Below are 17,484 nucleotides of genomic sequence, written 5' to 3' on the forward strand. Positions count from 1 at the left end.
TTCAAGTGGAAGACTCCAAAAGTATGGCAGCTACTCTGGTCTTTTTGGTACATCATCATTTGTGTGGTTAAAGTTCTCAGACATTTTAAATTCTGATGTAATACCAGGAACTGACAGAATGAGATGGTTGGAAGACTCTTGCGAGAACTGTAATATTAATATTATTGATCATCCTCAACCTACATGTATGTAATGAATTGACTTTTGCAGTTACTTCACCTGATAGTCGTCATCTCAGCAGTGGATCCTTGCAGATCCCATAGCTTTATCTTGTTATCCCAAGACCCTGAGCATATTCTGGGGGACCCTGTGGGATCACTACTGAGGCACCATACCCAGCCCTGAAGGAGAAACAAACATTTTAGTGAAGACAATGGTAAATTTTAATCCTGGTGACTAAAATAATGATGAATAGTCCATAATCGGGAAAAACCTGATTGCTACCAACTGGGGTGACACCCATCACCTTTCCTCCTGAGTCTCCTATAGATAGATCACTATTAATATTGTTACGAAAAATAGCGTTGCGTGACTAGCGTTACTGTCTAGAAGCTTCGCGAGAGTTCGTAGTTTGTTTATATTTAGGTTTGTACGTAAGCGTTTCTAAATCGCTGTGTTTTGTAATCTTTCTATAATTAGATTGATTACTAATTTAGAAAGTTCTAGAAGTTTATTGTCAGAGTATATAAGTAGACGAGTCCAAGCGGAGTGTTTTTCTAACTAGTTTTTCACAAGCGAAGAGAGTTGGCGTTAGTCGTGTTTAGTCAAGTGTGACAGAAGCTGTGTTAATTCAAGTTGGCGGAGACCATGTAAGTTTGTTGAGTACGTGTTGTTTAGAGTTGACTTTGTGGAAACTACGTTCATTTTGGAATAAATCTTCTTGTTGTTGTTCCGACAACCCTGCGTTCAGTTTAGTTTGCAAGCTACCTTTCCTCAAAACATTCGAACTCGTAACAAACATGGACATCTGAACTACAACTTGCATGGTCATAAGTAAGAGCATTCACACTTTTGCAAGTACTGCACCCTGAAAACCTGGTTTTCACTAGCGATGCAAACACAAGCACAATATTAATATGCCATGATTATTAATATGCTTTTAAAGTGAAAACGAATGTCAAACTCTGACTGCATTGACGCTCAGGGTCTTAAAATAAGAAAGAAAGTGATGCCTAATAGCAATCATGACAATATATTGCAAATGGTTAGGGTTTCAAGTCTTCTTGTATAAGCACAATAAGTACCGTAAGTCCTGTTTCAGAGAGACCATGCATGCTCACTGTAGACTCTCCTATGCCAATAGAGGTTTTGCACGGCAGCCATATTGCATGGCAGGAACAATGAAAATGTTTTGCATTAGAAAGAACATTTGTTCCCATAGGAAAAAGAATCTATTGTTCCTGCCATGCAACATGGCTGCCGTGCAAAACCTCTATTGGCAATGGCACTTACATAATTATCAAACAGTAGACTAGTCAGTTTCAATGGAAATTAACCTTTAGAAAGTTGTTTAACCCAATTTACCAACCCTATGGCCATCAAGTGATTGTTTGAAAGACTTCTTTGCATATCCTGGCTCATAAGGATCAGTCAAAGCTGATAAACTCCAGATCCCAATGGTACGGTCTCTTGACCCTGAAATACACAAGTCTGCGCTGTCCATAATGTGAACCGCATCCACTGGAGCAAAATGTTGGTCTCCTAGTTGATAAAAATCCAAACTGGAGACAGGATCATACCAAAAGTTGTCTAGATCCTCATGTTGAACACACAGTCTCTTCCAGCTGTGGAGAAGAAGATTCATTATTTAATGCCAAACAATCTTTAATGTAAGTGGAAAGATTCTCTGTAAGTGATATAATTTATGGAAAAACACATCCTGTTCCCTGACTTTTATCTTTCCAGCAGAATTTAACCTACAAACTTTACCCATTGCAGCTATTATATTATATGAAACAAAGTCTAAAATTTAAAAAGGAATTTTAAGTCTATAGTCTTCTAGCGCTCAAACACTAATTGCGAAGGGAACCATACACCAAAATCAACAAATTTATCAAATCAAATTTTGGTTTTTGGGGAGAGGGGAAAACCTGAGTACCCAGAGAAAAAACTTCTCAGAGCAGAGTAGGGAACCAACACACTCAACCCATAAAAATGACGCCGAGTATAGGAATCAAACCTGGGCCATATATTATATATATATATATATACCGGTATATATATATATACATTTTTTTTTACCAGTTTCAGCACTTGGACTCCTTCAATTTGACTACTGTCTGTTTTGCAGTTATGTGGTCTCATTGATCAGTAGTCCATTCAGAAGATTACGCCAAACCGACCACATTGCTGAAGGAAAGGCCAGACCACAACACCAGGAACTATATGCCCTACTCTTTTTGACTAGTGTGTAGGATTTTTAATTTCCCACAGGTTTTATGAACATTGAAGGTTTGTGAGACAGGCCTACGGTTTATAGTCCTTATACAAGAAGACTTGAAAGTCTAACCATTATTCAGATGTAATTACAAAGGCAACACTTTCTCCTCAGTTATTTTAAGACCCTGAGTGTTGGTCCAGCCGGAGTCGAACTCACGACCTCCCGCATGGCAGCCCGGTGCTCAACCAACTGAGCCACCGGTGTGCGGTGGCAAGTGCCCTTACCACTACAGCAGCCCTGCACCCCTAATGAGACATAAAATTATTGGCAAAAGAGATTGACCTCTAAAAAGTGCTCCAACTTTGCCCCATAAAATGTAAACCAGGCTGCTTAATTTCCTCCTTAGCACTTGTAAGGTCGCAGGGCAGGGGGGACTCCCATATAAAAAGGGGAGGGATGCTTGTCGTCTCGCTTAGGGGTGTAAATTTCGGATCTTGGTCTCACTTAGGGTGTTCTCAGCAAAATGCACCCATATATAGCTGTGACTTACACATTTTTTTATGTTGGTGAAAGTACTAGATGATAATGTCTTTGCCACCTTTAAAAGTCACTGTTACAGTATTTTTTATATATCATTCTGTGTTTTAATATGGTCTCTTTTAGGGGTCAAAAAAAGCCTGAGCCGTGCCAAGATTGGTCTCCTTTAGGGGTTTAATTTAAAATTTCTGACGAGCATCCCTCCCCATTTTTTATGGGGGGCCCCCCCCCCCCCCCCCCTGGGTTGCAAGGCTATCATTTTTGTAATCAGTTAACTGATATGCAAGTACTGAATATTCAGTGCATTTCGTAATAATAATTATTGTTGGAAATAGGAGAACACTTGCTTTCCACCAGTGACATTTGATTTATGGCATCATAACTTGCATTCCAAGTTTATTTTCCAAAAATATATATATTTTTGTCATAATGTGAAAATTTGTTTGACTACAATCGTGGTCAAAAGTTGTTGGGAAGGTTGTTGGCATCAGTTCACTTCACACCGAATTAGATTTTTCATACTATTGGCTGAAGTATTTGGGAAATAGCATGCTCCTGTGGCCCCCCTCCCCTATATTCAATGTTGGAGTTCCTCAGGTAAGAAAAGTCACCATTTTTACCCCTGGAAAATACAACATTGAAAAGGGGGAGGGGGGTTATCTGTAAAATGAAGCTACCTTCCCAAAACTTTTGTCCATGATTGTAGCCTTGATTTAGAGCCAAAAATTAGTTCAATTTTGCATGTGTTAACGTCAGGCTAATTAACACAAAGACAAAAGAATAATTTGTTACAAGCCATTTTTGCATTCAGTCAATTAGACAGAATAATATTTATCAAGTCTCACTCCTTGGAGTCTATGGGTTTCTTAAAGACTCTCTCACAGACAACACCGATACTATTTCTATACTTTTCAGGTTAATGAAGGAAGTGTGGTGTTACAAACCTGGATATATAATCATAATCTTCTCTGTTATCTCTCCTTGGCCACTGTTTGCCAAACCTAGTTTTCCAGCTTGATTCTGGAGATAGCAAATTATAAAACAGTCTGCAGACACAGGTCAGCACTCGGAGTGTAAATCGTGCATCAAGGTATGAAAAAATCACCAGGATTAACTCAGGAGGGAGAGTTACAAGTGACCAGGGATTTTTTGATGTCCTTTGAAACATTTCACAACTAGCATAACCATTGCAGTCAGCTGCGTTCATGTTTTTTGTTGTTGAGGTTTCATCTGTAATAGCATTAGCTGGTACACAGTCATCTCCACAGGGACAAAAGCTGGTATTGAATTTGTTAACAAGAGTCATGTTCTCTGCTTGAAGGTCTGGAATTGACTCATAAGTACCATTTTTCTCCTCTGAAAGAGCATCATTGGTCTCTCCATTCTGAACAAATAAATCATTTTTGTAGCTTTCTTTGAACTCGGGGTCGTCCATTATTTTAAAAATGAACTCCAGGAAAGAGCTGCAAGATTTAAGACATAAGCAAAAATCACTTACTTGAGGCAGAAATACCAATGAAATGTTACTGTTACTGTTATTTCCTGTACTTTCATCGTTGTCACATTAATTTGTAAATAAGAAATAATGAGGATATCAATGAGGTGCACAAGCCCAGTGTCAAGTTTAACAGTTTTATTGTCCCAAAGAAAATCACCACATCAAAAGATCACTTGAACTTAAAAACAAGTGATGTCCACATGCCCATCACTGTCCAAGTCCGACAATTTATGCCTTACACTGTATTCTCAAATTCCAGGCCTATGTCAATTTGTTGTTGATTATTACCAGCTCAACTATGAAGTAAACATGAACGAAACACATACAGTGTATGTACAAATTGTCACAATGATTGACTCTTGCAAAAAAAAAAAAAAGCCTGCTTTGGGCGCTGCTAGGATTGTGAGGAAGGTGATGGATAAGTGACACAACAGAGGGAACCCTGGAGCACCTTTAGTCCATGGATTTGCCCTGCTTTTGGTAGTATGAGATCTGCCAGACAGGTGAGATATCATAATTATAGTAATTATAATAACAACAATTACAGGTTGGTTTTCGATTGAGTGTCGAAAGTAATTAGTAAATTGCTTTGGTTTTGCATTACTTCACTCAATGATTGGTTCAAAATTCTCGCGCCATTCTTTCAACCAATCAGAAGTGAAACCAAAACCAATCATGGCTCGCGCGTGCACATTTTCCCGCGATTTGTGTCGGCTACGTGTAATTACTTCGAGTTTTGATTGGTTTAGAGGATTGTCTCTGTGCATTTTGATTGGCCAAAGCAATTACTTTGGTTTTGGTTTTACGACGCTCATTTGAAAACCGCTCTAATACTAATGATTATAGCAATAATTAGAGTGGTTTTCAATTGAGTGTCGAAAGTAATTAGATAATTACTTTGGTTTATGACTACTTCACTAAGTGATTGAAACCAAAACCAATAATGCCTTGCGCATGCACTTTTTCCCGCTCTTTGTGTCGGCTACATTTAATTACTTCGAGTTTTGATTGGTTTACTGGATTGTCTCAGTCATTTTTGATTGGCCAAAGTAATTACTTTGGTTTTGATTTTACGACACTCATTTGAAAACCGCTCTAGAACAATTATTATTACTATTATCATCTGCCAATCAATTCTTTAGTACTTCAGTGGCCTGAAACTGGCCTAATTGAGGTTTCAGATATTTTACATAAGTACTGTAACCTCTAAAAATTATGTCAAGTTAGATATTACTGTATGAGGTGAAGACATTAAAAATGAAAAGGGAAATAATAAGGATTAATATAAAAAAATAATTATTGGCATAGGAACAAATGTTTACGTGTAACTTCGTAATGAAAATCCCAGCTGGATTTTTATGACCTTATTTTACGAATCAATGATATTGTTACCTTTTCAGTATTCTCAAGACGATTTCCTGCTTTTGAAATCCTCAAAAGCTCTATTTAGAGAAGAAACAATGGCATTAATGTACTTACGAGCATCAAATCCTTCACCGGTTAAGGTTGGTAAGTTCATTTCACCTTTTGTTTTGGTTTTTGCAGCCAAAATAGGCGGGAGGTTACGAGCTTCGGAGATGTCTTGCCGGAACTACGGAATTATACGAAGTGTACGTCATCATATTCGTTTAGTTTGTTTTTCGAAAACTCGAGCCAGAAATGCAAATTCAGTTCTTTTATTTAAGTTTTCTCCTCGTCCGCTGGTTATGGCGACATTTCAAATTTAAAAATTGGGGATATTTTAATAATATGAAATCACGGTATAAAAACGATTGTTTGCCGAAGATTTGGCAATCTATACGTCATTGACGTTAGCGATGACATAGCAGTACACAGTCCCTCTCCACTCATGCTGTAAACAACAGGGAAACAGGAAACTCTTTTAGTTGCATGGTGAATGGCGCTTTTGTCACTGTAACATTAGATTGTGTGGATTTCTCTGCTGTGTTACATCCAGATACAAGAAAGATTCTCAAAGTGTTGAGATACTCTATCCCAAAGCCAAAATACCCGGGTAGTTGCTCTAATGGAGAAAAGATAGACTTTCGTGTGAATTGCCTGTTGTGTTCCGTATCATTAGGTGCGCAGCGTTTCGAAGTCCCGGTTGAGAATTTTGTGTTATTTTCTGATTGTCTTCTTTGACATTTACACCTAAGGATTTTTTATATTCTCCCACAGTACTTTGAAGTAATAGCAGCATCTAAAGGAAGCATTCAGGGCCTACTACAATGAAGTTCTTCGATCAGCTGAAACTGCTTGTGTGGAAGAACTTTGCGCTTCGAAGGCGTCGACATGTGAGTGAGACTTTTAACACCCCAGATTTGTGTTGTACATGTGTATTTTCAGTATTTGCCTTAAGTTAAAGTTTCATTTTTGCTGGAAATAGATTTTTGGAGGTCGATTTGATTTGGTTGTACAGTAGCAGCTGCTGCATTGCATACCGGCTGGCCATGGTACCTGTGGCGATTTTTCTTAGCGACTTGGCTTGTGAAAATGCCCGCGAACTACTTTTCTTCTACATTTGTAATACCCATTTGGTTGTGAATTTAGAATAACGGAATTGTGCAATTCCATTTGTGTTCTTTTTATGAAAACTTCAGCATTGACGATCATGAACTATTTGCATGTTGTAAAAGGTTAATTTTTTATTGACCTCGCTCGTCTTCAACTTTCGCTAGAAATTCATCTTCACCTTCAAAAATATGTCATTATTTAATACTTCAATCACAGTCCTACAAGAACTCTTTTTCGAAATTGTAAATCGAAGACCAATTTTCCTTACTTTTGATTTTTTTCATCGTGCCGAGAACGGTTTTCCCTTGGTGATGACGTAACCATTCTTCCTCTGACGTAAAATTAGAATCTCTTTTATTTTTGCTCTATCTGGCCACTGTTTGAAATTTATAGTTCTTAAAATGTCTTTCTATTTTTGATATCTAATGTGAGCATATTGCCCAAAAAATTCTGAACCCATTGCTCAGTTTTTTATTTTGATTGGGTATCCAACAGGAAGTACAAAATGTCCTGATTACCAAGAGAGATTAATGCAAGATTCAAAGTTAATTTCATCGGATATTTAAACAAATAAACGCGAAAACATTCTTTTTCACAATTAATTGATTCACGCCTGGACACACTTATTTTCTCACAAGGATTCTGTTAAGTTTAGACGTTGCATAAATTGTTGAGTTTGATCATTTTGATCTTTTTAGCCGGTGTGGTCAATATCGTAGCTGTATTGATGTCTTAGTAACCAAAAAAAATCGTTATGCAAATAGAACAAAGGTTTGCAGCGAGATGTGACTCAACAAAATGTAAAAGAGACCCGTTACGTTCAATATTTTAGATTTTAGAAAGAACAATGGCATTTACTTGTTTGCTAATTAATTCAAATATTTGTGCATAATTTGGATAACAAAATTAAACAACGCATGAAGATGAAAATATGTTGTATCAATCTCATTTTACACGATATATGTGTATAACACCAATTTAGAGATGATTGTTGTGTAGCAAAGCGGTATGAAGACTTTACCATCAGGCTGGACCTATTTCATGACAAGACTATTTTGTTTTGGATATCTCAAATTTAACTAGCAGAAAATTTATTCAAATGCATAAACTTTGGATCACAACTGTTTTTATCTTACAAGTTCAAAGTGCAATGTTAAATTTTACAAATGGTCGGGTGTAATTATGTATATATTGTAATAGCAAAGTTCTTTATAAATTCATTTAATTCAACGAATGAGGGAGGAAAACCAGAGTACCCGGAGAAAAACCCTTGGAGTCAGATTGAGATCAACTGAAACTCAGCCCATATTTGGGTCACAGAGGCGGGAGGAGTGGTTGACAGGGATGGCACTAGGATTTTTCAATCAGGGTCCTGGGACCCGCATGTTCGGCCAAATTGGGGTCCCAAGCATTTTTTGGGGGTCCCAAAATCTTGGTGACCCTCGGCAAGAAATAGAGTATGTTTTAAATTATGAGAAAAAGAGAGTAACCAACTTGGAATTAATATTGACGCATATGCATAGGACTGGCCGACAAAGGCTTTTTCTAGAGCCGTTACATTCATTCTTGGACAAGAACTCTGTTAATGAAAGAGCACCCTTTCCAAGGGTTTACGCATCACTGGTTTCCTCCCTTAGGAGCAACAAACAGTGACGTCTTTTGCTATATATTTGCACTCTGTGACTTGCAGAGTACATTCCTCTGAAGAAGACCGCAGAAGGCGGTCGAAACTTTAGTTTTAACCTTTTTAGATGTTTTAAACCCCATTTCTTAGAACTTCAATTATGATCACAGATTGCTCCAACAGTTTTACAAACAACAGAATATACTGACAAATCAAAGCAAGTTGTGTGAGTTATTTAAGTCAGTGCCTTGCGTCCTGGGATGCATTAAAATTTCGAGCATGCATTTTTTGGATTTTATTTGCGTAAAAATGCACGATTTCTGTGTTAACGTGATCCCTGGTTGAGGACCACAAAACCACCCTGACTCTCCGAATGCAATGTGAACCATGAACCAAGTTTAATGGCCTGGCTGCCACTAGTCTTCTATACATGTAGCTCAGTGATAGAGCATCCAAACTAGTAATCAGAAGGTCGTACGTTCGACTCCCGCAAAAGGGCACTCAAATTTTTTCCAGAGTCAACATTGAAATAATTTATAAACTCTTCATTTCATTCACTAGAGTTAACATTAATATTAATTTAATAATTAATATTAAATTAATTTATATTGATTCATATATTAAACAGTTTATTGTAATTATAGTGTTCTTTAGTGTAGTTTTGTATGTCTGATCGTCTCCGTAATTCAGATTTATCAATCTGCAATTCTCTATTTTCAAATTCCCCATAATCCAGTTTGTTTGGCCCCCAAATTTTGCATAAACCATTGTTTTCAAATGCTCTTGGGAATATGCAGTGTCCCCAAGAGTATTTGAAAACAATAGTTTATGCAAAATTTGGGGGGCAAACAAAGTGTATTATGGGGAATTTGAAAATAGAGAATAGTGTGAATAAACATATCTATCTACACATCTATCTATATATCTACATGTAACATGTATCTCTTTCAGTACCAAGGTTTTCATCAGAATTTTTAACGGCCGTTGCTGTGCTATTTTCAGCTGTAACACTGCAACTGATTGGCAAACTGATCTACTTGATAGGGACAATTTTAAAGCCGTAACACTTACAAGTGACACATGAACCGTTTGTTATGAGTGACAGGTTCGAAATTTTGAGAATCCTGAGTACAATCACAGATGTAATTTTTTTTTTGCACAGAATTTATGAGCCAACCACACAGGCACTGGATTAATCTTGTCAATCAGCTAATACAGGTGCTTGTATCATGATACTAAACTTTTTGCTTTTAATTTTTTTTCAGCTATTGAATGTAGTGGAGCTGCTATGGCCTCTCCTTCTTTTTCTAATTCTTGTCATAGTGCGGAGTAAGCCAAGATATGGTGCCACAAACATTCCAAATAGTAAGTAGACAATGTCAACATGCTTTTTGTATTGAGTGTATTGTAATTGAAAAATGTGAAAGTTGTAGCTGCAGTAAAAAATAGGTACGCATTGCGTACGTGTGCAGTAACTTGACATTTACAGTGCCTTATTTAATAACTGTCCAACTGAGCTGTGTTTTGTTTTCCAGGGCATTATATGTAGCTCTAATAGTAAATGATATTGTTTTGGCATCGTAAATCTTTGTAGTGCCATGGTAGATGTTTTCGGTAAATAGTCCCCTAGGATTGACATGTAGTTACTAGTAAAATACTAAACCCAAAAAGATTGAAGAAAATAAATGGGAATCGAGAAAAATTGGCTTTGAGGCTGATGTGATGTTTAACTCCATTTTCACAGCAAGTTTAGTTATGTATTCTGTGCATCTGGTTCAATTTTGGTTTCCTTTATTTCAGAGTATGATAATGAATATTAGATAAAAAAAGAATCAAAATTGAACTGGTTTGAAAAAACTTAAACCAAGGAAAAATTTGAACCACAAGATTTTCATGTACAAACATAAAAATTTGAGTGCCACACCAGTTGCTCCCTTTGGGAATCTGCAGCCATCTTTAATCTATAAGGACAAATTTGCCTTATAAAGCTGATATGAGCTGAAATGAAAATTGACATGAAAATCAATGTTAACACTATTATTATCATCATCTTCTCGGTTATATACTCTCATCACTTTAAACCTTGGCACTGTTATCGCCAGTTTCATCCTCTGACTCTTCCAAACGATCACCTCCTTCAGACATTCTCCTCCTTCAGACAATCTCCTTTTCAAGAACTGTTATAAAGTTTCACATAATGCATTTGGTCACTGCAATGTAAAACAAAAGCAAGATAAATTATTGCCATCAACAGTTGTTTGTAACTATTTTATGTTTGTAACAATAATGTTTTGGGGAAACACATTGAGATATACAGTGTAATAATAATTGCTTTATCCTTACCTTTTGTTACCAGGTGTTTATCGACCAAGGGCTCTCCCATCTGCTGGTGCTTTACCATTTGTGAGATCATTTTTGTGTGACTTTAGAACAGCAAAGACAAATGATCCAGAAGAGTTGTCAAGTGGATTGCCAAATTTAAGAAGTTCTAGGTATTTAAAGACTGCAGTAATTTTACTTTACCTAATATTGGCCACATAATTATCGTGCTGTGATTTGTCATCAAAGCAGAGCTTGAGCTATTATGACGTTTATTTTGAAGGCAGAGATTTGTGTTGTGTGGTTAATAATCTTCACCATGTCGCCGCTTCCAACTGCAACGTCAATTCTGACTTTGTTGGCAAAGTCTGTGTGATTGTCAAGTATGCTTCGATCACATGGATGAAGAATAATTACATTGTACCTCCTCTGCAATCTTACAGAATACATATAGTTTCAAAGACTTTCCTCTCTCGAAATACTACGAAAAATAATTTTCACTAACAAGCTATATTGTGGGTCACAGCTAAATTGTCGGGAGGATCGCGTTCGTGATTAGAAGCCTATGGAGTAAACTTGAAATACCAGTCAATACCGGTCCGATAGTGTCAAAGACTGTTTACAAACCATGTGATTGTTGAGTATGGTTCCATCATACTGCCGAAAAATAGTTATCTCCTTCACAATCGCACAGAATAGGGTCGTTTGTTGTGATTTTTCCCAATTTCAGCAACCAGATTCGGAAGAGGGCTAAACTCGCTCGGTTTTCTGTGTTACTCCTGAACAACATTCTCTGAGAAACTTTGGCAGGCTTTTCTTTTATTTATTTACCCAGTTGCGTTTGTGCTATTAGTCTATCGAGGAATCAGTCAAGGGACCAGCTCATTAAAATTTAATTCTCAATTCCTTCGACTCGATTCTGGACTCAATTCTCGATTGTCTTTCCTCGATCCTTGATCCTCGGTCCTCGCGAGATTCGAGGATCGAGGATCGCGTCGAGAATGAAGGCTCGAAAGGGACTGTCAACTTACTTTTGCATGGTACTGGAAAACTAGCCTTTCAACATTGATAGGGTGGGGTGGTCTCTTAATGCGATGGCATTAAAGCCAGTTTTTATAGCATCATAGAAGAAACTTAAAGTCTTGCAACTCCTTCGAGATGAGATTATAGTCTGTTACAGTGCCACCTTAAGGGTCATGTGTAACTCATACAGAGTTTCTATCACTGCAGGACTGAGCTTTTAACCCCCGACTCTGCCAGGTCAACTACGTAGGCTTATCTATAGGGAAAGTCAAAACCTCATCAAAATCAGTCATTTATCTTTTAATGAAAAAAGCCCTCCAAAAGGAAAGGGTGACCTAAAGATACAGTACATGTAATTACAGCAGTTTACCTGTGGCTTCTTGTTCTGAACATTGCAAGCCACAAAAGACATTACAATGACAGTGGGGTTTTAAATTTCATTTATCCTTGTGATATCCATTGATTCCTCAACCACCCCTCATTGATGACTAAAATTGTCTGGTGTTAGACAGAGAAAAATCAATAGTCTCGCTCCCAGGGGTAAATGGGTTAAGAAGGTTTGAAAGTGAATTTTTTCTTTTTATTTTTTTTGTAGTCTAAGTCGATTAATTGAAGATTCCATGCCCCTAATAGCCAACAGCAGTCTAAGGGAGAGGATTTTAAGGTTACGTTCAGACTACAGTAGATATGAAAATGATCAACTGGCTTGGTCCCGTTTGCTTGGTAATAGATCAAGGCCATTACAGTGGCAGCAATATAATTTGACAGGTATGTCACTGTAGCAGGCTGTTAACAACTGCATTTTTCCTTTTAAACTAAGCAGTTTAGTTTTGTATTACATGCACTTTTGATTCATTTTACCTGCATAAACAACAGATCATCAGCAACAACGAAAACGTTAACTTAGAATAAACGTTTTTAATTATCACTATCTGCATATGTTGCCAAAGTGCAGGAGAACACAATTTGTTTTGTTTTTATTGTTATGGGGTTAATTCACCTGGCTCAATTCAATTTCATTTTCTTCTTTTACAGATATTCCCTTAGAGGTATTGCTTAAGGATCCTGCTGGATTTCAGCAGTTTCTGTACAATTCTACAAATCTTAGCCCCACAGTAGTAACTGAGCTCCTCAACAGCACAGTCAATGTGCAACAAGTGAGATGTTCTTTTTCACATGTACTATTTATTGTCTTCACCACCATCAACTTTCATCATCAACATTGTCCTTGTTGTCATCATCAGCATCACCATTATCGTCATCATCATTAGGGGCTGGTTGTTCGAAGCCTGGTTAGTGCTAACCATTTAGGTTAAGAGATATCAAAACCTTTATTGATCTCCATGGTATTTAACACTGGTTAGCACTAACCATGCTTTGAACAACCTGGGCCAGGGTTTAAAATTTAATCAAGGATTACATGTAATTAACCCATTGATGGCTAAACTTCCTCTCATTGACGAGTAAAATTGTCTGGCATTAGGTCTACAGATTAAGTCTCACTCCTAGAAATCATTGGGTTAACCCATTGACCCCTGGGGATTCCCCACTGACGAGTAAAATCGTCTGGCGTTGGACAGAGTATAATACTGTCTGGCTGGTATAGTTGTCAAAGGGTTAATTAAATAATTAATCATTATGTATTAACGGGGACATAGATTTTCAGTGGAGGTAGAGGTTATTAACCTATTGACTCCTGAACTGCCCTAATGACAAGTAAAATCAACTGATGCTTAATAGACAGTAAAATCTATTTAAGTATCACTCTTTAAGGAGGGAAAAGATTTACTCAGTTTGGTACTGTACGTGCGCAGCTGTATATTTTTGTATATTGAAATCTAGTTCATCCCCTTTTTCGTATTTTTGCATCAACTCTGTGTGAAATTCATCTTTTTTTGGGATTTACGGTAGGTTACAGTATTGCGACTCATATGATGCTGAGACATTAAGTTAATGATTTTTTTGGTCTTCTTTTCAGATTGTGGCAATAACTCAGCCTTTTTCACAGATTCCACAAGGTTCACTACCTTGGCTTCAAAGTAATCCCCTCAACATTTTTCCATTCCCTGGACCATTTGGTTACCAGCAAGCAAATTTGCTTGTGGCTCTGGCTTTGATGCAAATTGCACAAAATTTAAGGGTATGAAATTATTACTGCTTTGTTGAAAGTTTTTATCCATGTACCTACATGAAACAGCCACACAGTACTAGTGTACAGTGCATGTGTTTCTCTACTCAAAGAAAAATTATTAAAGAAAAATTATTAATATTTTCACAGGAGGGTCAATTCATGAAAATTAAAATGATCCTTCAGAATCTTCTTGCTTGCATGATTAAATAAATATCCTCTCTTCCTTCAGAGGCTATAAGTTTCGCAAATCTATACATTGAACTAGGCTGAAGTTGAAACTTTATCATTAGATTTGTTGGCCATTTTGATGCAGTCCTGCAATCCATTTTTGGAGAAAATTGTCAGCAAAATGGATCGCAATAATTATTATTCCATAATTCCACTCTATATTTAAGAGTTTTGATTGTGAATTGTAAAGATTGCAATAAATATCGTATACAGTGTTTTCCGACTATATAATTCAAAAAATCAACTTGAAACAATATTTGTTATAATTTATACTTGGTGGTTATTTTTTACAGTCACAAGGAGTAATCAGTGGAACAGCTTTGAAGGAGGTTATCTGTGATCCAAGTTCACCGCTTTATCTTCAAGAAATCTTAAATGGACCAAATGTGGTGTGTAACAAATGTTTTGGCTCCACATGTCCTCCTCATAAAATTTAAAGAAACGGAATCCTTTTTTCAATCACACAGACATGTCAATGTGTACATGTACTGTGAGTTCACAGTGTCAACCTCATTAACAAAAATCGGAATACGCTGTGCAGCAATCAGAATGCATTGCTTGATGGAGGTCAGCCTCGTTTTAAGCTAGAGTCACGAAACACAGTGATGAATGATTGTCTACATCTTACTGATTTACAGTAATATTATTGTAAAAAAAAATTAAAACCCCATTAAAACATATTTGACTGTTTTAACCTGATACATTTTTTCAAGTACTCCAATACATTATCCATACATTGTCATAGGGTCAATACCAAATGCATTTTGAGTAGTTTGTCTTTTGGACAGGCAAACAGATGATACCTGAAAGATTTTTTTGGATATAAAATCAATCAGTCACGGTTTTTTTTTCAACTTGTCTGCCTTTTTTCCGTTTCTTTTTTCTACCAGACTGAGGTGAAAACAGCTTTGTGCAATCTCAATAGCACTGTGCTGGGTAAAATAGGAACTGAGGTACAAAATCAACTGAAATGGCCCAACACAGATGAGTATCAGGTAAACCTTGTTTTTATGTCAGTTTATCAGGGAAATGTGATCCTTCAAGTTGTGTGTGGATGAAATGAACCCATGTGTGAACTTGATCTTAATGTTGAAATCACAACTATACAATGAAACTACATGTACATGTATAATTATGTAACAACCAAAATGAACAACACAACAAGTTCTAACCACTAAAAGAGTTCCAAAGATTCTGAGCATGCGGCATTAAGGCAAACACTGCTTGACCTGGCTGCAGGCTCAACTTTCCAGTTGTCAGGTTCCACCTCTTTAGTAATGATTTGTGTGATGTGGTGTCAATAGGTAATTACTGGTAAAATTAGGCTTGTCGACAAGCCTTTGAGGACGCAAACAGGAGAAATGAATAAACGAACTTGTTAACATTGTCTCGTTAGTTCATTAGAGTGTCTGATCAACCTCACATTCAGAGTAATCCTGTAGCTATATTTCCAGGCCACTATTTTCATTGGTTCCTACGACCTGTGCACATAGCTTCTTTTGTTATCAGGGCCAGGTGCATTGTTTCTCTTGTATTGTCTGTTGTTTGGTTCTCCAGTTGCAGACCACATCTGGAAAACTTTACGGTTTCTCAACATTCAGGATGAATCTGAACGAAATGTCAAAAGAAGGCTATGGGTGGATTTTCTGTCTGTTATTGATTAAAAAAATGTTTTTTTCCGTTTTGTAGAATGGACAAAATTTAACCAGGCTTCTGTCAGCATTATCATATGACTTGGGAAATCTTACAGAAGATGTAAGTCAATCATTAATAATTACTGTAACATTATTAAAAAGGACCTGATTGAGGGTTTGACCTCCAGTGGGTGGTTCAGTGCAATGCAACTTTAGTCAGTGACATCTGTACTACTTGTACCCGGCTGAAGAGAGGTTGAATGCATATGTACAGTGGAAAACCAGGGGCTTGCATTGTTCTTTTGGCTAGAAACCTGTGGAAACCAGTCATGTGGCCTGCATGCTCATGTGCATGCAATGTGACAGCCGCACTTTCTAATGAAGAGAAAGGGAAGTAGGAAGAAGGACACAAAACTTCAAACACTCAACAAGCTACTGCATGGTTAGGTGCTAAATGCGTGCATGAATATCCGTGATTGCCAGTTGTCCTGCTGAATTTGTCAACTTTGTTTGTAGTGCAAAGCCTATTGGACTGCTTGAGGTTAAGGATATCACAAGAATATTATTTTCGACATCACCTTTTTCATCTTCACTTTCATTGTCATAATCATATAAATATCGACATTGGTGTTAGCAATGTAATTTAATGATACTGACCCTCTTTAGTTTGGCATCTCACATTACTTTTTGGCTCTCACATTGAGAGATCTGGGTTCCTAATGTGGGATTTTTTATGTGGAAAATATGGAGAAAATACAGGTGATTTTATTAGCCAGCAATTTTTCTTAATTTGTAGTAATTTAACAATCAAATTTCAGCTACAAGCTTTGGAATCCTTTTCTCAACTGTCGGGAGACTACAATGATTTCATGGGGGACATCCAGCGCAATCGCAGTTTCAGGGAAACCTTCTGCGGAGTACCAGGACTGGAAAATGGTGACAATGTGAATGACAGCAATAATGGCAGCAACACTGGTGCACCATACAGAGGTGCTGTGGGCTTATTGGCTGCTGCATGTGGACTCTCCAATGAGACCTTCGTTGGTGGCTTTGACCTAAATGAGCTGTCAGGGAGGATGCCGCAGTTGTCGCGCTTTTTTGCTGTTGATGTTTCAGATTCAAGATCCAGTGGCAAGAACCAAACATCAAAATCCTGCTTTGACCTTAATTACAACACTACAAATCGCAAGGGTACGTCAAAACAGATTTTGTCTGGTCAATCTGGATTTCACATGCCACAGCTCTGGTGTTCAAGTTCTGATTTCACCAGGTGAATTTGTTCTGGGTTGTCCCTGCTCAACTTCTCAGCTGTGCTTGAAAGAATTTGTCCTGTGCATTTTTGTGTTTTGTTGGCTTTGGAGGGAAGATATCAATAAGTATTATTAAGTATAGAATTATTTATTTTTTCTTATTCTGTACTTGATTGGAAACAATCCAATCCATTTATCCAGTTTTTTCCTTAAGACGTTTAATCCAACAATCATTTCCTTTTGCAAACTGTCACAAACATCAAACTTCCAATCAGTTTTGCAAGTATTCATCTCAGATGTTGTAAGTTAAAGTGCCTATCACCTGAACACACTTTTCCACTTTATT

The 17,484-nt window shown here is 37.2% G+C and overlaps 2 protein-coding genes across 3 annotated transcripts in view; one reads left to right on the forward strand and one right to left on the reverse strand.

The window, feature by feature from the left end:
• The window catches only part of LOC137973793 (F-box/WD repeat-containing protein 9-like), an 11,951-nt gene extending 5,827 nt beyond the window's left edge, over positions 1-6,124 (reverse strand). The window contains exons 1-4 of one of the 2 annotated variants that reach the window (XM_068820680.1): positions 5,895-6,124; positions 3,862-4,380; positions 1,529-1,784; positions 220-341 (exon numbers count right to left, since the gene is read on the reverse strand). In XM_068820680.1, the coding sequence (XP_068676781.1) occupies positions 220-341; positions 1,529-1,784; positions 3,862-4,352 (869 nt within the window). In that variant the 5' untranslated portion in view covers positions 4,353-4,380; positions 5,895-6,124. Of the gene's footprint in view, positions 1-219; positions 342-1,528; positions 1,785-3,861; positions 4,381-5,807 lie in introns of both variants that reach the window. The other variant, XM_068820679.1, reaches the window with a different exon arrangement.
• The window catches only part of LOC137973792 (phospholipid-transporting ATPase ABCA1-like), a 67,687-nt gene that overhangs the window by 12,731 nt on the left and 37,472 nt on the right, over positions 1-17,484 (forward strand). The window contains 14 exon segments of the mRNA XM_068820678.1: positions 211-376; positions 3,833-4,007; positions 4,675-4,918; positions 5,816-5,920; positions 6,594-6,709; positions 9,819-9,918; positions 10,910-11,045; positions 12,491-12,663; positions 12,931-13,052; positions 13,874-14,035; positions 14,548-14,643; positions 15,145-15,249; positions 15,944-16,009; positions 16,707-17,079. Of these exon segments, the coding sequence (XP_068676779.1) occupies positions 6,644-6,709; positions 9,819-9,918; positions 10,910-11,045; positions 12,491-12,663; positions 12,931-13,052; positions 13,874-14,035; positions 14,548-14,643; positions 15,145-15,249; positions 15,944-16,009; positions 16,707-17,079 (1,399 nt within the window). The 5' untranslated portion in view covers positions 211-376; positions 3,833-4,007; positions 4,675-4,918; positions 5,816-5,920; positions 6,594-6,643.

Source organism: Montipora foliosa, chromosome 10, assembly GCF_036669935.1.
Source record: "Montipora foliosa isolate CH-2021 chromosome 10, ASM3666993v2, whole genome shotgun sequence".
In the NCBI taxonomy this organism is placed as follows: Eukaryota; Metazoa; Cnidaria; class Anthozoa; order Scleractinia; family Acroporidae; genus Montipora; species Montipora foliosa.